The sequence below is a fragment of the Lepidothrix coronata genome, unplaced genomic scaffold (genome assembly GCF_001604755.1).
Source record: "Lepidothrix coronata isolate B3197 unplaced genomic scaffold, Lepidothrix_coronata-1.0 Scaffold27, whole genome shotgun sequence".
Classification (NCBI taxonomy): Eukaryota; Metazoa; Chordata; class Aves; order Passeriformes; family Pipridae; genus Lepidothrix; species Lepidothrix coronata.
In genome coordinates this window covers 231,097-251,510 of record NW_016690207.1, presented here as the reverse complement: position 1 = coordinate 251,510, position 20,414 = coordinate 231,097, and the positions used below count along the sequence as shown (strand labels likewise).

General features: G+C 53.8%; 1 protein-coding gene across 2 annotated transcripts in view; it reads left to right on the top strand.

The window, feature by feature from the left end:
* The window catches only part of BCL9L (B-cell CLL/lymphoma 9-like), a 46,975-nt gene extending 27,745 nt beyond the window's left edge, over positions 1-19,230 (top strand). The window contains exons 2-8 of one of the 2 annotated variants that reach the window (XM_017809583.1): positions 5,588-5,953; positions 7,588-7,710; positions 8,847-9,057; positions 9,811-9,895; positions 10,283-12,659; positions 13,188-13,352; positions 14,630-19,230. In XM_017809583.1, the coding sequence (XP_017665072.1) occupies positions 5,653-5,953; positions 7,588-7,710; positions 8,847-9,057; positions 9,811-9,895; positions 10,283-12,659; positions 13,188-13,352; positions 14,630-15,789 (4,422 nt within the window). In that variant the 5' untranslated portion in view covers positions 5,588-5,652 and the 3' untranslated portion in view covers positions 15,790-19,230. Of the gene's footprint in view, positions 1-5,587; positions 5,954-7,587; positions 7,711-8,846; positions 9,058-9,810; positions 9,896-10,282; positions 12,660-13,091; positions 13,353-14,629 lie in introns of both variants that reach the window. The other variant, XM_017809582.1, reaches the window with a different exon arrangement.
* Positions 19,231-20,414: the final 1,184 nt, after the last annotated feature.

Sequence of the window (20,414 nt, the reverse complement as noted above, 5' to 3'; positions counted from 1 at the left end):
TCTCTGAGCCTCAGCTTCCACCCGTGTTACATGGGATGTCTGTCCCTAGGTGGTAAGGAACGTGAATCTGAGGTTTTGTCCTACTAAAGACCTTTGAGACTTGTGGCCAAGCAGCCCCACAGAAATGCATCATTCCTGAGACAGCTCCAAATGGCAGGAGATCAGCAGGGCCTGCCAAAATGACTCTGAAAACTGCTAGGATTCAACAGAACATTAGATTCTCTCTGCAGGTCTTTTAGAACCCTCCCATACACCTGGCAAGGGTACCACCTTATCTGCTATTTAAAATGGCGTGAGAAGGATCCAAGAAATGAACAGAAGTGAGAATGGGCTTCTCCAGGCTATCAGTCTGATGTATAAGAGCAAGACAATTTCATGACATTTTGAAAACATGTTGGCAGAGCCTTGCCCAGTGGAACTCCCTGCCTTCCAATGTCTCTAAGTCCAGCTGGCCAAAGCAAAGGTCAAATGAGAACGCCTTTAGCAGTAGCAGCCTGGTTTAAGGCTGTTCTCATTGGGGATGAACACACTCAGGCAAATGTTCTGTACTGGGCTCCAGGAGACGATCCTGCAGTCATTGGTCACTAAACAGTGTGAGATCTTGGAGCTGTGCTGGTTGGGCTCGATTGGGTTTCAGGCTCATCTGGCTGTTCAAGCCCATTGCTGCCTCTTGGCTGGAGCTGGCTGGCTGACAGCAGTGCTGTTTTGCTACTGGTTTTGAGGGTTTGTTTCTCACTGGAACAGACTCAAAACCTCTTGAATGGTCTTGCGAAAAGGATTGTTTTGGAACAACCATTTTTGCATGAAAAAGGTCAAGTTTCTGATTCTGGTCTTCTCTCAAAATCGGAAATGATCCAAGGGTCTCAGACTTCAGAAATCTTGCTTCTAGAAAGTTTGTGGTAGTCTTCCCCTCCATGAAATACGCTGATTTTACTGACATAGTATGGTTTTCTTTTTAAGGTGTTCAACCCTTCTGCTCTTAACCCTGGGAGGACTGGTGTGGGTCTTGTGCCCGCTATCTCATCCAGACTTGGAGTGAGTTGTATTTCAGGAGGGGTCAGTGGGTCTTTGGGGTCTCTCCTGGTGTTCTCTGCCTAATGCCTTTCTTCAAGAAGCTCTTGAGCTTGCTTAGGACCCCTCATTGCCAAAGCCAAGGTATTCAACGTGAGTTTGTGGTGGTGTCCACAGGAGGTTTTGGATTGGGCTTGTCAGGATTGCAGCTTGTGGTTGGAGGATTTTTGTGGTTGTTTATCAGCATAGGTGATGTGCTTAGAGGGTGTTTGCAGTGGCAACCAGGTCTTGTTACTTCCTGGACAGACTGACAGAGAGGAGTTGGGCAACTTTCTGTGCATTGCATCACCTTGTCATGACCTGTCTTGTATGTTGGGTGTTGGTGAGCCAGGCACATTGGGTTGTTGGGCACGCACAGCTCAGGAGGCTGGGGTTCTGGTGTCTGCCCTGCATGCATAACCTGGTAGTCATCTGGGTTTCACAAGAGCTCTTCCCAGCATCCAATAGGAGGGAGGTGTGGTGAAGAGCCTTCCTTTTTGACTCCATTTTCCTGGCTTCCTCTCTCACCCTTTCTTCCAAGAGGGATAGCACGGCAGCAATGCCAGCCAGCTCCCAGCTGTGGAAGCTGCAGGGCTGGCAGCAGGCTCAGGCTCTGCATTCTTTGCGGCAGTGTTGGGAATCTGTGTTATCAGAGGGAGCAGGAGCATGATTCACCAGAAAGTCCTCTGGGGAGGCAGTGGGGTTTCAGGTTTCTTGAACTATCAGCTAGCAATTCCCGGACTGTGAATATGTCAGCTCAGTCTCTCCTGCCTGGAGCTCCTTCGTGCTCTCCCTCTGCTGCTGTTCAGACCGTACTGACGGAGGCTTACTGAAAGCAGTTTTTGTTGTTTTGGTTCGAGGTTTCTTGTCTGCTAAGGTCCCAGTCTTTGATTTAAAACTGTGGCTTTTCAGATGTACCAGGCGCAAACACTCTCTGCATTTAGATGTAGCCCTTCATTCAACAGATACTTACTGTACCTTGTAAGCCTCCCTCCCTGCATGAGGTAGGCTGGGTTATCTCCCCGTGTAATGATGGGGGAATCAAGGCACCCAGAAACAAGACATCTTGCTCAGGGTCACGAGTGCAATTGGTGGCAGCCGGGAGCAGAACCCAAGAGTCTCAGCTCCTTGCTTTAACCACTGGGAATTAAGTTTGCTATTGTCTTCAAAACTACTGGGCTGGAATGGGTGTGTTGCTAAACTGCAGAGGAAGACAGATTTCTGTGCAATCTTCTTTTTGTCATGTTCTTTTCAAGATGTTTTGGATTGTTTGTCTCCTGGTGTCAGTGTATCTACTTTCTAAGTAATTATCTTCTGTGGCCCAGATGTGTGGCATGCCTGCTGAAATCTAGTTTAAATCTAGTGTGGAAGGAGTATGTGGAAGGAGCTTACAGCAATCGAGATGCCTATCGTCATGCTGCAGTCAGACAGATGAGAGGCTGGGGTGGATCCCCACTATGCATCTGCAACAGATCCAACTGTTGCTGCTCCCAAAAGCAGAGCAGAATCCGCAGGCAGCTGCTTCTGGCATTTGTCCCACTAGGAATTGCGAGAAGAGTGTGGTCCCTTTGAGTGGAGACTAGAAGAGAAGGGCTTTCCAAGGTTTAGCCAGGGCCCTCTGTCAGCCCAGGGTGGCTTTCCATCCTGCCTCAGGCAAGATTTTGAATGTCTTCCCTGGAGCACCAGGCTAGTCCAAAATGAAGGAAGAAGATAAATGTCCCAAAAATGTAATGTTTTGGAGGGACCTCCCAGCCAGTGAGGCTCATCCATGCTGCAGGCAGCACCTGAAGGTTTCATCCTGGTGGCTGCCAGGTCCTCCTTGATCGAGATGTGTGTTCCCTGCAGTGTCATTTGAGAACCAGAGGGACAGGGGGTGCATTTCTGGACTCTGCAGGCCTGGGCTTTGCAGGGCCCTGGGCTTCTTTCTCTCTGCTCATGCTATGCTGTACTAGGGTTGTGCTGCAGTGCTGCTGAGCACTCACATTTTCGGTGAAGCACTTTGGGATTTGTTTCAAACACAATATTGTACCTGTGCAGATTTGCCATAGGCAGATCTGGATCTCTCAGCCTACCATCGAAAAAGGAGCACTTCCTCAGCGGGTTTAGTGGCACCGTTGAGTCAGTGGGTTTGTGACCCTCGGGACTGTGGTGCAGCATGTTGCAGGGAGTGCGAGTGCGGCACGGGAGGGGGGGGGGGCCTCTGGGCCACCAGTAGCAGGAGTTTGCTGCAGGGCTTGCTTTCTGGAATGCTGTCTGGCAGCAGCCTCTTCCAGCAGGGCTGAAGGCTCCCTGCGGCTGGCCAGCCAGTGGCTGCGGGCAGCGTGTGTGCTTAACGCTGCAGCTTGTGCCATATGGACCTTCTCCTCCTCCCCGCTTGCCCTCTCCATGTCTCCTTCCCTCCTCGGCTCCCCTCCCCCTGCGAGCGGTTTGACAGAGCAATTGGGCAGGCACTGGGACGGCAGCTCTGACATAAATCTCTCCTGGTGTGGAATGAGGGGTATAAATATCCAGAGAGTGATGTGATCTTTCCAGCTGCTATTAATAGGTCCCTAGAGAACAAGAGCGAGCAAGCGAGACTGGCTGACACTTAAAGGGCTAGCAACTCCCTTATGTGCTGTGAAAATTAATCAGTGCTGTGGCTCACCATCTTCCTCCAGGCTAGAGCAGAGCCCTTGTCGAGGTGCGTGGGGAGGAGGCGGAGGAAAAGGAGGAGGGAGTGACTCGCTAGTTAGGAAGTGGTGATAGGCCAAGCTGTGCACGAAGGATCCCACTAACTAAGGAGGAATGCCTGGGCGGGCTGTGCCTCAGCGCTGGTTGCTGTTTGCGCAACGTGCCAGCAGCCCCCGGCTCAGCTCGCAGGGAGGCAGGTGCTGAGAAGACCCTTTTTCAGGCAGAGAACTCGCTGGTGGTGGATGGCAAGCTGCAGCCTGCGCCTTGTGGCGATTGCAGCCTTTCAGGGATTACGGGTTTGCCAAGTGTGCTTCCCTCTTTGCTTGCATTGCAAGGGTGCGGTGGTTTGCCCTGGCAGAGTGAGCACTTGGCTTTTGCTGATGGTGTCTCCAGGCTTGCCTTTGGCAAGCCAGGAGCAGCGTGCTGAGCTCTCGCGGTGCTATTTAGAGATGTGGGGTTTGGTCCAGAGCCGGTGCTTCCTGTCCCTGGGTGGCAGAAGAAATCTGTGCGCAGCATCTGGCCTGCATGGTCCAGATGGGAGGAGCAGACCCTGAGCCCAGTAACACCCTTTCCTGTGTGCTGGGAAATTTCTCTGCCTGTGCACAGGAAAGGTTCTTGAGTGCACTGTGGGGGTGTCATGCAAAGCATATAGCGGATGTGAGCAAACAGAGAGCAATACCTCAGCTTCCATGAACACGTGGTTTACTCTCCCTCCCTCCTAGTTCCCAGGAAGTAAAAAAGACTGTGACAGGGTTAGGATTAGGGTGCAGTTACCAGAGTTGTGTGTTAAACCAAGGGTTGGTAGTGGCCTTCCAGAATACATGATGTGATGTGGAGCCACATCCCAGTCATCTCTAATGCCTGTGCAGAGCTCCAAGGGGAATATTCCTAGTGCAAGCCCAAGAGACTCTGCCAAGGCAGCTAGATCCTGCAAGGAGGGCTGTTGCAGCATTGCTTATCTGCATGCATGTCTCCCAGCCCAGAAGCCTCCGTGCTCTGCCCTAACATCCTCTTCTCTGCCAGGCTCTGCTTCAGCTTGCAGGGCTATTCAGAAAGCTGGTCTGGGTCTGGAGCAGGAGAGCCTCACCCTGCTATCCCGGCAGGCCTGTGGCACATTGCATCATCCTGCTGGGCTGGAAGTTCCCGCTGAAGTGGGCGTTCTGTCACCCAGGGCCTTGGAGAAGGAGCTGGAATGGTCCCTCAGGCCCCTGGGAGAGGCAGGGATACCTCTTGTCTGATGAGTGCCTGCACACCCTGGCTCTGCCCTTGCCTTGCAGCCCACTGCCACCTTCTCAGTTGCCTTAACCTCCTTCATCCCCTGCTCCATCCCAGTTTTCTTTTTATAGGCTTGCGTCAAGACCATTTTCTGTCTGCTCTGTTGTGTCCTTTGTGTTTTGCAAGGCAGAGGAAATTTATTTAGCAGCAGAAGGGGTCTGTGAAACCAGTAGGGTACTAGATTGCTGTTCAGGGTCACAAAGTTGTCTGAGCTCTGGGAACATGTGCAAATTAGCTGCGAGGATCCTTCACTTGCTAAAGGGCCAGGTTGGCATGGAGCACCCATTTTTCATTGTGGCCTTGGAAATGAGGGCTCTTGTGTCCATGCCTGTGCCTTGAAATGCTGGCAAGTCTGCCATGCCTGATGGGAGTTTACAGCTAGTCAGCATGTCACTAACTGTGGAGCAGGATCCATTGCTCAAAGGGGCCAGCGGTCGTTCCTGACATGAGAAGCTCTGGGTTGTGCCTTGCCATGGGCTTTGTCTGGCCCTGCAACCAAGCAGCAGCCCCAGGGCCCTGATCCTGGACTGTGCCCCCAGCAGCTGCACCCGTGTGAGGGGCATTGTGGTGACTCACTGCCCTTTTCTCTTGCAGGTTTCTGACTGAAGGGCCTGGGAGCTCCCTCCACTGGTGCTGTGGGAAGCTTTAGCCAAGCCAATGCACCCTGACAACAAACTGCCCAGCCATGGCAAGGCAGGCAGCAGCGGTGCCCTGGCCCAGCACCACAATGTGAGCCAAGCACCCACGTGTAACCTGGGCTCGAAGGGTGTGGGGGCAGGCAGCCATGGCAGTAAGGCCACTCAGATCTCCCCTGGCAACTCTGGACTGAAAAACAGCCAGAACACTGTCCCAAACTTCAGCTCCTTGAAGGGCAAGGTGAAACGGGAGCGAAGCATCTCAGTGGACTCTGGAGAACAGCGAGAAGTCAGCACCCCATCACAGGACACAGAATCAAAAGGTAACACTCTCCTAAACCTTTCCTCAGCATGTCGTCCCCTCAGTTGCTCCAGGCATCCTGGCAGGACTTGGGATGGGAACATTTTGAGTTTCTGTGCTCTCTTCTGTCCATGTCCTGCTACCTGTGTGACTTTGCATCACTGCTTGTCACATTCACAGTTTTGGGACCAGAGTAGCTGAGCATTCATTAGCTTTGCATTTCACTCCCTAAACTCTTTATTACACCCAGAATCTTGGACTGATTTTCATGGGCTATTGAGGCCAGCTAAGCAACAGTGTGGTTCACTGAAACTGCCTCTGCTTTGCACTGTGTAGACTTTCAACTTGAGATTCAGTTGAGTTGTTTTCTGTCTCCTTGCTGTTGGCAGAGAGCTGCCTTTGTGGTGTTCTTGCAGCTGCCCAACAACTCGGTCATGGTTAGCAAGGAGGTGCTGTGAGGGTCACTGTCTGAACAGTTCTGTGGTTTTGTCAGCGATGGATGACTCTTGTGCTACAGCATGTGGCTTCTGGAAAAGGGCTGAGTCAGTGCTTCTAAGCCCTTTGGCTTTCCTGTCCTTGCCAGCCTTCCCCATAGCCTCTTGCATTCCACCAAGCTCTGTGCTCAATGGCTCCATGGGACGCTTGAGCATCTCTTGGGTGGTGGGAGGAGAAATCCCAGTGGTGCCCTTGGTTCCAACGGAGACTCAAACCCAGTCCCCAGACGCAGAGGTGCTGTTATGGCTTATGTCCCTAAGCATTTGCTTTCACAGCCAGAGCTGTGTTGCCTGACTGGCTTAGGCCAGAGCCATGCCTTGGTAGAATGAGTAGACGGTACCTGGAGTTGCAGGGGTAAGTGTACACCACTGATCAAAAGCATTTGTAGCTTTATCCAAGAACTGTTTCGTAGCCCACACTTCCACAAGAAAATTATTTAAATGGCTTGGTCAGAAATGCTCAAATCTCCTATGTTCGTAATGCACTGATAGATCATGTGAATATGGCCTGGAAACCACTAGATGATGTAAAAAAAGGAGGGCAAAAAATGTTATATTAGTTAAAGCATGGGACTGGAAGTTATCCATCCTGTGTCTGGTTGCTGTCCCTGAGTCCCTCAGTGCCTTTAAGGCAAGCCACTTCCTCTCTGAGCTGCATCAGTCCCATCTGAGAAATGGAGGGAGCACATGAGTTTACAGAGGGCATGAAGGCCCCTGCCCGATTGATATCAGCAAAGGGCAGAGTCTGTCTCTTGTTCCTACAAAGGATGCGAATGCACTATTCCATTCTATATTCAGGTTTTGATTGCTAAATCACAGACCCTTTAAATTTATGGTTAATGCCCAAAGCTCTCCTATTTCGAACAGCAGGTGGACACGTCCTGTGTTCGCAGATTCTTTTCAGGCAGTAAGAAATACACCTCATTCTGAAACTCTGGCTCTCACACTGGAGTCCCACTAGATCTGGCTGCAAAGACAAGAAGCCCAGACTGAGCAGATGCTTCAGGTTCTTAAGCAGCACTGGGCAGATGTTGATGTAAGGCTTCTTGCCCAGTGCATCCCTGTTGGGTCAGCACTGCCAGCATGCAGCTGGGCAGGACCCCAGTCTTCCCAGTCCCTGCCAGGTCTCCTCAGCACCTCTGATGGCTCTGTCGCTTTGCAGGCGAGGTGGCTCCCCGTAGCAAGCGACGGTGCGTGCTGGAAAGGAAACAGCCATACAGCGGCGATGAGTGGTGCTCTGGGCCAGACAGCGAAGAAGACGACAAGCCCATCAGCAATGCACACAGTGAGTGACTGCCTCCTTACCAGTTCACAAGCTTGAATAAAGCTAGATCCTTCCTGCAGCTCAGCAGGGCTGGTGACACTGGTACCTTTTTGCCTGTGTGTGGTGAGGGGGGGGCATTGCAGTTGGTGCTCCTTGCGCTGTGAGAATTTTTTTTTTTTGCCATGTAGTGAGATGTGGGACCTCACTTTGTGAAGCATCTTTGTGAAGATGCTACTGAGATGCTGGAGGAAAAGGCATTGAGGTTCAATGTCCCTGCTGTATGTTGCTCTGGCCACACTATCAGCAGAATTGCCATCTTGAAAGTGTGCCCAGCTTAACTCTGGTCGGGCATGCCCACCCTGGTCAGAGTGGCAGCCAGACTGCAACACACATTGCCCTTGTTGCAGCAGCTAAGTCTGTGCCAGGCCATCTACCCGGCTCTCCACAGATATGTTGTAAAGGCAGCTGAGTCTGAAGAGCCTCTTGGGGTCTTGACAGTGGTTCAGGCAGGGCTGAGCTGGCCAAGGTGTGCACTGCTTTGGGCAATGAACTGTAGGTATCTCCTGTTTTCCAGAAGCATAGATGTTCTTTGACATTTTGTATCTACTATTCAGTTTACTTCCTTCTGTGGGGCCCCAGGAGATACCCATGTCCTCTGATGGAGAACATGAATGTGTAGGAAAGCAAGGAGAGCTGCCAGCGCACCGTCACCATCCCCTCCATAATGTTCCCTTGTGCTTCTCAGCACACTCCACAGCCCGTGTGGGAAGGGATAGTTCCACTTCCCTTGTCACAGCCTGCTCCCAGGTCTGCGTGGCGGGAGTGGGCCACGGTGGGGCTGCCCGGGGGCAGGGGCTGGAAGTGTCCCCGCACCAGGTTCCCAGCGACGTCTCGTGTGTGGATGCTGCAGTGGCAGGGTCGGGCTGCAGGAGCGGCTGCGGTGGGGAGAGGCAGCTGGAGGGGAGCAGGGAGCCAGTTGCGTTGAGGGGCGAAGGGAGAGGAAGGCAGGGCATGCCCCTGGTAATTGCAATGCTTATTAATATTAATTGCGGGTCTCCTGCGATAGCGGCTGGCGATGGACGCGCGCCGGGCGGGCCGGGGCCGCCCCCTGCCGGCGGCTCGTCCCGGCGCTCCCGTGCTCTCCTCTGCTCCCGCAGGCTGTAATGTAGCAGATCCTGCGATGTCCACGGCCCCACAGCTTGGCCCAGGGTCCAACCCGCTGCCGAACCTGAGCGAGAGCAGCGCTTCCGGCGTGCCCCATGGTGCTGCCCCCGGCTTGCGGTCAGAGGCTGTGGGAGGCGGAGGCAGCGGAGCAGGGAAGCAGCCGTCACAGTTCGTTTACGTCTTTACAACGCACCTTGCTAACACGTAAGCGGTAAACTCCGTCCGTCCCGGCAGGCCTTGTCACACCTGTCCGCTGCACACGGCAGTGGAGTGCAGAAGAGCTGGAGAGACCTGTGTCTCTCTGATTGCACAGAGTGGGAACCCCCTGAGGTTCATGAGGTTTACTGGCAGCCACCACGGGTGGGCGAACTTGGACTTAGATGCCCACTTCCTCCTGGCGATGCCTGGCACTGCACTCTGCTGTAGAGCACATCTAGTCAGCATCCAAGGAACGATTCACCCAAAGCAGTGCAGGCTGCTGGGCTGATTCAGAAGTATCTGAGGGGTGGGTGTCTCTGGGAGTGTCATGTAACCCTTGGGTGTTCTCCACACAATTCCTCCCTTCTGTCCTGCATTGTCTCAGCCACAGGGTCATAGCAGTGTAGTTAGTTTAGTCTGTTTAACTTAGTCTGTTTAGTTTTAGAGCTCTGCTGTACCACAGGTCTGGTGTGGAAGATCCCAGAGCGTCTGGGTGACAGCCACCTTAGGGCAGCAGGCAGAAGGCAAAGCCTGTCACAGGACATGGGAAGAGGGAAACTTCAGGGCAAGTGATCGTCAGTTGGAGATCCTCAGGGGACATGTGCAGGACAGGTGGGAAGGCTCTGAGAACATTCACTCTTCTCAGTGACCTCCAGAGATTTCCCTCTTTCTGCAGGACTGAAGAGCGGAGGTGGCAGCTGGGGATGGGTAGGATGGGGCACAGTGCCTGTTCTCAAGCAATTTGTGCTCTCTCCCCAGAGCTGCAGAAGCTGTCCTGCAGGGCCGAGCTGACTCCATTCTGGCCTACCATCAGCAGAATGTCCCACGGGCAAAGCTAGACCAGGTATACCAGCTATGAACCAAATGCTCCAGTTGGCATGTGCTGCCAACTGCTACCCTCCCCCAGCCCCTGGCTCAGTTGTGAAAGAAGGGGTTGCCAGAATGCCCTTTTAGTGGCGTGGGATGCTTTGCTGCGGAAACTCTTTGGCACAACCCTTGCTGTTGTCATCTGTGAAAAGTTTGGGATGGGGCATGGCCTGTGGCCCCACAGCCATGCCCACAGCTTGTGCATTCCCAGGGCATGTAGTAGGGCCTACATCTTTCCTGTAAGGAATGAAGATGAACTGCCATGAGGCAACTTTTCGGGACAGAGAGGTCTCCTGCAGGGTGCAGGGAAGAATACCTCTCTAGGGTTTTTACTTCTCAAGTTTCTTCCCCTTTTCTCTGCTAGGCACCTGCTCCTAAAGTGCTGGGGGTTGCTGAGCCACTTCCGATTAACCCTCCTGCTGCCAACACTCCACAGTCCCAGCCACCAGCCCCTCAAGCAAGTCAGCCACAGCCGCAGCCTCCCCCACCGCAGCCTCCACCCCCCACACCTCAGACCATCAGTCAGACACCTTTGCCTGCACCTCAGGAAGGGACAAGTGAAGATGTCCGGAGAGATCTGACTCCCAGCTCTTTGGGGAACAACAACAGCAGCAACCAGCCTGGAAACAACCACCCAAATACACCCACTGCGTCTGCCAGCGCCATGCAGCCTGGGCAAGTGGACTCCTCTGCCGCCCCCAGCTCTAGCCTTCTTGGAGAGGGTCCGGGTCCAGGGATGCCAGGGCAGGCAGGCCTGGGCCCCAGGAACGCCATGAACTCGGAAGGGCTCTCAAAGGAGCAGCTGGAGCACCGAGAGCGCTCTCTGCAGACCTTGCGGGACATTGAGCGTCTGCTGCTGCGCAGTGGGGAGGCCGAGCCCTTCCTCAAGTCCAGCCAAAATGTGGGTGAGGGTGGCACTGCCCCTCAGCCACAGGCTACCCCTGCCCAGCCCCCTGCACCCTCTGCCAGCATGAAGAAGTATGAAGAGCCTCTGCAGTCCATGATATCCCAGACTCAGAGCCTTGGTGGGCCTAGCCTAGAACACGAGGTGCCGCACCACCCCGGAGCTGACATGGGGCAGCAGATGAACATGATGATGCAGCGGCTGAACCAGGACAGCCTGACACCGGAGCAAGTGGCCTGGAGGAAGCTGCAGGAAGAGTACTATGAGGAAAAGCGACGGAAAGAGGAGCAGATCAGCATCCACGGCCGGCCCATGCAGGAGATCATGATTCCACAGTCGATGGGGAGCATGATGATGCGTGGGCCCCCACCACCCTACCATAGCAAGCCTGGGGAGCCGTGGCCACCGGGGATGGGCAGCCAGCTGCGGGGACCGATAGATGTGCCGGACCCTATGCAGCTGCGGGGAGGGCCACCCTTTCCTGGGCCACGGTTTCCTGGGAATCAAATGCAGAGAGTCTCTGGCTTTGGAGGGATGCAGAACATGCCCTTGGATGCTCTTGGGCCCATGAATGCCATGCAGAGACCAGTCAGGCCTGGCATGGGATGGAGCGATGATATGTCTCCTATGGGAGGCCCCGGGAACTTTCCGCAGGGCACCCTGCCCTACCCATCAGGGCAAGGGGACCCAGAAAGGTTTATGAATCCCCGTGCCAGGGAGGAGATTCTACGGCATCAGCTCATGGAAAAACGCCCAGTGGCAATGCAGAGGCCCATGGGAATATCTGGCAACTCCATGAGCCAGAGCATGGAAATGGAGAGGATGATGCAGGCTCACCGGCAGATGGATCCATCCATGTTTGCTGGCCAGATAACGGGGGAGAGCCTGAGCAGTGCCCCAATGGGAATGGATTTTGCAGGCACTCGGGGGATGCTGAGCCCCCCTATGAGTCAATCAGGCCTTCGGGACATGGATGCACCCGTGGGCCCTGGCAACCTCAACATGAACATGAATGTCAACATGAACATGAACATGAACCTCAATGTCCAGATGACCCCACAGCAGCAGATGATGATGTCGCAGAAGATGAGGGGCCCCGAGATGATGACCCACCAGGGCATGAGCCCTGAGGAGCTGGCCAGGGCGAGGGCTCAGAATGGCAGTGGTAGTGCAATGCTAACGGGGCCCCAGAAAATGATGATTCCCTCCCAGTTCCCCAACCAAGGCCAGCAAGGCTTCTCAAGTGGGCAAGGACCTTATCCCAACATGCCCCAGGAGATGGGCAGTGGCTCGGACATATTCAACCCTGAGCAGGCCACCATGCCTGTTGGGAGCATCAGTGGCACCACCAGGCTCAGCCACATCCCTCTGCCTCCAGCTTCCAATCCCACTCCCACACCAGGGGGAAACCTAGCCAACATGCACCCAGCACCTTCCCGAGGGCTTGGCCGCCGGCCCTCTGACCTCACCATCAACATCAGCCAGATGAATTCCCCCAGCATGGGCCACCTCAAGTCTCCCACCCTTAGCCAGGTGCACTCGCCGCTGGTCACCTCCCCGTCTGCCAACCTCAAGTCCCCACAGACACCCTCACAGATGGTCAGCATGCCACCTTCAAACCAGTCAGGGCCCCTCAAGTCCCCCCAGGTGATGAGCTCCTCTCTCAATGTGCGGTCTCCAACCGGCTCACCAAGCCGCCTGAAGTCCCCTTCTATGGCTGTTCCTTCCCCTGGTTGGGTGCCATCTCCCAAAGCCACCATGCCCAGCCCAGGAGTCAACCAGAGCAAGCAGACTCTCAGCATGAACTCATCTGCCTCCATGGGAGCACTGGATCAGGGTATGCCGGGTGTCTTGCATGCGAGTGCATGTCTGTGCTTGGTGAGTGTGCGGACAGTGTTTCTCTCCAGCCTGTGAGCTCTCGCAGGAGCAAGAAGAAACAGAGATGCCTGTGTGTGGCATCTCATGGAGCAAGTTTATTTCCCAGGAGTCCAAACAGGGCCTTTTCAGGTAGATGAGAGGGTGGGCAGAGCAGCTTTTACTGCTTACGCTCTGTGATAAGGCAGCAAAAGCTGTGTCTGTGCTGGGCAGTCAGGAGCAGGTTGAAGTGGAAGTCTGTCACTGCTCTGGAGCAAGGTCTCTGCATACTGGGCTGGGCCAGCTCTGTGTTTTGCAAACTCCTTTGGTCACTGCCATTGGAAGGAGGGGACAGGGTTGCTCTCTGATAGTAGGTGTGTGGACAGTACTAAGCTGGTCTCTCTCTTGCTTGCAGGTTCTCTCCCTTCTGGGCCTCGGAGCAGCTCTTCCGCGCCAGCCAGTAACACCTCTAGCACCATAAATCCCAACATGCCTTTTACTTCCTCTCCAGATCCATCCCCCTCTCAGAACCCACTCTCACTGATGATGTCCCAGATGTCCAAGTATGCCATGCCCAGCTCCACACCACTTTACCACAATGCCATCAAAACCATCGCCACCTCTGACGACGAGCTGCTGCCAGACAGGCCTATGCTCCCTCCTGGAAGTATGTCAGGTACATACTACTGGAGCTGGGCTTGCAAGAGGTCACGCCATCTCATGGCTGCCAGTGAGCCTGAGGCAGCAGGTGGAAGAGGCATTAGAAACTCTCTTCTCCCCCTGTGTGCCATGTCAAATAGCTTAAATTCACCCTCATTGGTAATAGTTTGTGCATTTCTTTGCCCTGTGCTGAGGCTGCCCATCAGCTTTTGGCTTGGGTGTGCTCTCTGGAAGTACATGAGTGAGTCTGGCTTGAGACATCCTTCTTCTGTGAGCTCTGGAATTTTTTAGATCTACCTTTACCTTGTGCAGAGGCATTGGCCCTGAATTTTCATGGCTCCTGGAGTTTTCTCAGGCTCAGGACTTGCAGACAGAGGTCTGCTGCTTAGAGCCCTTGCGTTTCTGTGTAACAGGACAGGCATGCTCCGAACAGGGCTTGGGAGTCTGGTGTTTTGAGTGCAGCCCAGGTGCCTGCGTGAGGCAACCTGTGTTGTAGGTAGCATAGCTGTGATTTCAATAGGCCAGATACGCTTCACTAGCCGGTGGCACTGGTGAGGACAGCTAGGCAAATGAGTGTTTTTTGTCACTTGGTGACCAGCCCAAAGGGGAATTCCAGTGTGCTTTACCACTTGATTTAGGGGTTTAAAGCTGTCTGATAAATATTTTTGGCAGTTTTCAAAATGAAAAATCAACTTTTTGACTCTTTCACTGCTGAGTAGTCACTTAGGTTGACTGCAGGCGTGCAAATGCATTGGCTGCCTCCACAGGCATGGATGGCTCTGCTGTTCCGATGTCCCACCCGGACATCACCCGTGTTGGGCTGCCCACTCTTCTGCTTTTTTCCTCCTCACCGCCCAAGGTTGTGTGGTCACCGGAGCTTGCTGGGCGGTGTGAACCCTGCAGCCCACAGTGTTGAAGAGTCACTCCTTGGTGCCTTCCAGGTAGCTGGGAGCCTTGCTGGGAGCCCAGCTGAGACCGTGGTGTAGGGCTGTCCCAACACACCGAGCCAGGATTCTAAAATCAGGGGGCTGTAAGAAGCTACAAATCCAGCATGGGACTGGATGAAGCTGAAAGATCTCTCTGGTGCTTGTGGGCTTAGGGAGCTGGAGTCTGGGTGCCTCTTTTCTGATATTGGTGCTTTGCAAGCCCATCTCGCATCTCCTTACTAAGCATCACTCTCCATGCTCAGGGAATTCTGAGCAGGAGTGCTTGGCAAGCTATCAGGATGTGGATTTTGCAACCCTAAGAGATCTGAGAGAAGGGATAACTCTTCTCTCTTTTTTCTGTCCTTAGGTGTGACGGGGAATCAGCCAAATCAACTGCACTTGAACTCTGTGGCACCTGGATCCTCTCAGAGCCCCATGGGAATGAACCTGCCTGGTCAGCAGCCCCTCTCCCACGAACCGCCCCCCACCTCCATGATGTCCTCCCCAAACCCTCTGGGCTCCAACATTCCTATGCACCCGAGTGGGCCAGGGGCAGGCGTGCCCCCCCAGAACCCCATGATGATGCCCCCGGGTCCCCAGGACTCGTTGAACCAGCAGTGTGGCCCTGTGCCCAACAGTTCACAGATGATTCCTTCTAACCAGCTCGTGTTCCCCCGCATGCAGCAGCCCCACAACGCCATGGCATCTCCTGCTGGAGGCATGCCCATAGCCCCCGGTGCGGGAGGTGGCCCTGGGATGCAGCAGCATTACCCACCAGGGATGCCCTTGCCGCCTGAGGACCTTCCCTCCCAGCAGCCTGGCCAGATGCCCCCTCAGCAGCACATGATGGGCAAGAACATCCCTCCTCGGATTGGCGAGCCCTACCCGCCCGTGCTTCCCGGGGTGGCATCGGTGCTGAACGACCCCGAGCTCAGCGAGGTCATCCGCCCCACACCCACAGGGATCCCTGAATTTGATCTGTCCAGGATCATCCCATCAGAGAAGCCAAGCAGCACCTTGCAGTATTTCCCCAAGAGTGACAGCCAGGCGCCGAAATCTCAGCCTTCCAACCTTCACCTCATGAACCTGCAGAACATGATGGCTGAGCAGCCCCCAGTGCGGCCAGGTATGAATGCCCCCAGCCTCCCCGGGCAGCAGGGCGTGCAGAGGGGACTCAGCATGCCCATGTGCCATCCTGGACAAATGCCCATGCTGGGCAGGACAGGCATACCACCCCAGCAAGGCATGATGGGCAACAGCATGCACCAGGGCATGATGTCTCCACAGCAGAGCCTGATGGCCCAGCAGAATTTCATGCTGATGCAGGCCAAGCAGAGGAGCATGTCTGTGTCAGGGGAGATGTATGCCCAGACAGGACATATGATGTCACCTCAGGGCTCTCTCATGGGGCCCCCGCCTCAGCAGAACCTCATGGTCACGCACCAGATGAGGCAGAGGAGTGTCTCCCTGGACAGCCAGATGAGTTACATCCCCGGGCCTGGGAACATGGCGAACTTGCCTTTCTAACCCCGGCTGGCTCTCAGGGCTGGGGAGGGGACTGGGCTGCATCTACAAACATTTTTAAACCTTTCTGCAGGGGAGGGTTGGGGGCCAATGTCAGTGGAGGACACCACGTGGGATGCTTTTCATATTGGATTCGCCTCTACACAGAAAACCATATGTGCAGTAAACTTGATGTGAATTGGGTTTCTTTTTCCTTTCTTTTTTGGGGAAGGGGAGGGTGGAGGGTCTGGGAATGGGGCTGTTACTTTGAACCCTGAGTGGAGACTAGGGACATCCAGACCCTGTGTCAGTTTGTAAAGTTTTCACTTACAGTTTTCCTCTGTCAAGTGTTTTTCTTTCCCTTTTTTTCCTCTCTTTTTCCTTTTTTTTTTTTTTCTTTTTTTTCCTTCCTTTTTAAGCAACCAAAATGTGCAAGAGGGTTTTTGGAACTAGCTGTAAATAGGTCGCTGGGAAAGGCGAAACTTGTGCTGGTTTTTAATTGTTCTGTATTTCTGTGTTTTAATAGAAGCCTCAAAACATGTTTTAAAAAACAGAAACAGAAAAAACATGCTAAAGGCAACAGTGTACAAGGATTGAAGACTCTCCTTGAGGGCGGGAGGGAGGAGGATCCCCAGGGTGCACAGGATGTTGAGAGATCCCATTACAGAGTGACTCTGTGTCAGACCTGTGTTGTTCATGCATCTAGATGGTTTGCATGGGCGAGGGGGGCAGGGGATGTGGTGTCATGCAGATCTCAGGCCCCTGTGGATGCTCTGCTGAGTACACAAACACAACCACCACCAAGAGCTGTGGCCCTGGTGAAACGCTGCTGATGCTCATCTGGCAGGACAGAGGCCACAGCTTCGTGGGATGCAGCTGTTGCTGCTCTGTGGAGAAGCTGCTGTGGCAGCTGGGGATGCTGGGGAGCATTCTCCCTTCAGCTGGAGAAGTGGTGAGGATTGGGCTTCGCAGATGATAACGTGCTGGACCCAAAGGTCTTGACCAACCCTGTCACCTCTACTCCCTTCTCTTCCCTTCCTACTGTGTCCCCCGGTGGCAGGTGTTACGGTGTGTAGGGACCGATGGGTGATGCATTTCGGTGCTTCCAGGAGAGGCTAGCTAGGAACCCTGCTCTTCTGCAGCCTTCCTACACCAGTCCATGACCCATACATCACCGTCTGCCATTGTCCTGCGCCCCCTCTCCTGTTGAATGCTCTCCCAGGTCTTCCTCATGCTTGTTGGTCCTTCTCCTCCAGAGTTTCGCAGGCAGTCTTTGTTCCATCTCGCCCTGAGCTACTGGCAGCAGCCCTGCCCTGTGGCACAGGAAAGGTCCAGCTGTTGAAGAGGACCTGTCCCTGCGTGCAATACTCCACTTTAGTGTAAGTCTTGTTTGGTGTCAGTGGCGTGGCCATTCTGTGTTTCAGACAGAAGAGGCTGAAGTTGCATTGCAATCCCTCATTCCCAAGCTGGCAGAAGTGTGCCATTTGGACAACTCTGGCTTTTCTGGATGCGCTCCATCCTCCCCATTCTGCACTCCATAAGGTCTTCCTGCACACGGTCCTGATGGTCTGTCCTGTGTTTGTTCACGGAGGGGAATGTGGGGTGATGTGCGCACACTTCTGCACTCATGGCAGTGTCTCTGGACCTCTGCAGGGACCCCATTCCAGCATCCAGCGGTGAACTTGGGGCACACAGCTGCCGGGGGAACACCGCTTGGAGGATTATCTCTGCAGAGCCAGACTTAGCACACTCTCTTATAACAGAGCTCACCTTTCCCAGCTTGGTACTGCAGGGAGGAGAGGGCTTTGGAAAGGGAGATTGTCAAGTAGCGAGTGAACAGCAACACTTTTCACCATCTTGCAAGCTGTTTGGACAGGCTGGTGGGTGCTGAAACGTCAGCCCAGCAGCTCTCTTGATCTAGTCTGTGAGAAGATGGAGTCACAAAGTCCAGTTAGGAATACCTTGAAGCTTTGGGGCATTGTGTAGCGAGCAGTACTGGGTAAGAAGCATGGGTCTGGATTTGAGGAAGACTCTTGCTTTGGTCTCCTGCTTTGTAGGGGTTTGTTGTGTATGATGTGAGCAAGTAGCGGTTTTTGAGGTGATAAAACAGGCAGTGGTCATCCCTGCCTTTGCAGTTGGAGCAGAGGAATAATCTTCAGCTCAGGCTTTGGACCTGACCATGTTAGCTGGTTGGATTCTCCATCCTTTCAGTGTGTTCACATGGGAGGATGTGGCTCAAACAGATGTAGCTCTTTCTAAGCTTGACTTGCCTGAAAGGCTGTGGCTTCTCTTGGCTGCACTTTGGGGTGTGCTGCTGGTAGTTTCTCGTAAACATCCAAATACCAATTACAGCCTCAAACCTTGCTCATTACCCACCAGCTAGTCTTGGCTAATTTGAAGCCATAACATTTTCTATATGGAAGTTTTTTGTTTGTCTGTAGACAGCTGTTGTTTTAGCCCGTTTGAGATCTCCACGTGTTCGTACCTTCCCTGTTGTCCTTTTTGCCCAGCCTGACACAGAAGTTGCTTGGGGCTTGCAGTCCTGTCTTTGTGGGCAGCGTGTTGTCCCTGCTCAGCCGGAGCCCCCAGGCTGCAAGGCTGTGCAGGACTCAGGAGGCTGGTGCTGGCTGGTCGTGGGGATGGGGCAGTGCAGTGCTATTTCTGCCTGGCAACAGAAGGAACACCTGTCCTTCGGTGACAAATAAGAAGCAAAGCCTTTTGACTCAGCAGCCCTGGATACAAAAGGGAAATCCCAATACTAGGTCAGAGCTGAGGATTCTAGAGTAGCAGTCGATGCTCTTCTGCAAAATTGCACTGCTCTAGAGCCAGCCCTATCCCTACCACTGAGAGGGCTGAACAACGGGGAGAAGAAGTGCTGCCTAACACCCTTCTGCCCTGGGCACCACTCCCAACCATGTCTGTGAACAGCAGTGTGGCAGGAGTTCCTCTGGAGGCTCAGTGACAGCCAGTCTGTGTTAGACCTGGGCAAGGTTTGCCATCAGCTGGTTGCCTGCTGCCGTGACCTGTGTCTAGTCTTGTGTCTTGTAGTTTATTGCTCGGCTTCTCAGCTTGAGTTCTGTGTACTGACTCCACCTAATCACAGTAGGTTTGCCCATCTCTTAGCCATGACTTCGCCATGTTTTTCCGGCTCCAAAAAAGCATATGCTGGGAAACCGCATCTTTCAGTACGTCGGATAATCACGCACCCGGAATTAGCTTTCACGTTGAGGTAAAGGTGACTGACCTGTTCTCTGTCATCCCATGGAGAAATTCCCCAGTCATTTTGTACCATTATATAAATATATATATATAAATATAAATATATAAATACAATATGTGAAGACATCTTATTGGTTTTTATTTGAAACAATTTTTAGGCTTGTTTTTGGGTATCTGTGCTGCCTGTAATGTATTGACCTGTTTTATAGGTGCCTTTTTATTAAAAAGACAAATTTCAAAACCTGACCTTGTGCCTGTCTTTTTCCACGTGATTTTCCATGGGACTGCAGTGGGGACAAGAGGGTGCAAGAGCTGCTGGGAGGGTTGCGTGGGCATCGGGGGAGCCCTTTCTCTGCAGCGCTCCCAGGCACGTGTTCATTCATGCGTTGCTGGCTCGTGCTCACGAATGCACGCTCCGCTGCCTGCCACAGCCCTGCGATCATCGCGCGCGTGTAGCAGGATGCTCTGCTGAAACACCCCAGCTCTGCCGAAACACCCCAGCTCTGCCTCCTGGGAGACTTGGTTGCCCTGCAGGAAATGCAGAGCAGTGTGCTGTTGTGAGTCTTTGTGTCCTTGTCTTTGGGGTTGCCTTCAGCAGAGACCAAGGCTTTCTCTGGGTTGTCTGCTGGAGCCTTGTTTGCAGAGCATGGTCCAGGGCTGGGGGTGCAGAGTGTGTGCTGTGGATGGTGGTGAGATTGCCTTCCCACACGCCACTTCCCCACTCCCTGCAAGAGCCACCTTGGAGCTCCCCTGGGCTCAATGCCTCTTCCTGGTGGCCTGGGTGGGCAGAGTACGTCTGCCTCACTTGGTAGCAGTGGAATAGGGGCTGAGCTGAGCTCCACAGGGGAGCCTGAAGGTTTGTGTGCCTGAGGGCTGTGGTGTCTGGGGGTGGCTCTGGTGGCAGGGAAGCCTGCTCTGGGCCATGTGACAGCCATGCAAACCTTGAGGAGGCAGCGAGGGTTTCATTGAGTGAAAAGCCCAGCTTCCTCTGTGGTGAAGGAAAGTTCCTCTTGCTTTCTTGTCACCATTCGGCAGGTTGGCTGCAGGCAGCTGTGGGAGGAGCAACAGCTGCTCTTTGGGGAAGGGTCTGCCAGCTCTGAGCCAAGCCATTCCCAGGCTGGCTGAGCCAAATGTGGGTGCAAGGGCAGCTTTCCACTTGGGTTAGCAGCTGCTGTAAAACTGGGGCAGCAGGTGCTCCAGTTGGTGGAAGAGGCTCTGGAAAGCAAACGGCTAATGTAGATCTGGACTGACTCTGAACACAGCAGGGCATTCTGTGGCACCAGTGAAGGGGAATCTGAACAGGGTGGTCTTGTGAGCCCTGTGGTCCCCATGTGGGAACAGCAGTGCTTGTCAGAAAGGTGAGGTCTGCCCACTCAGTGCTCTCTGATGCATTTCCCTCGAGAAAGTGACATGACTGCAGACAACTGCTT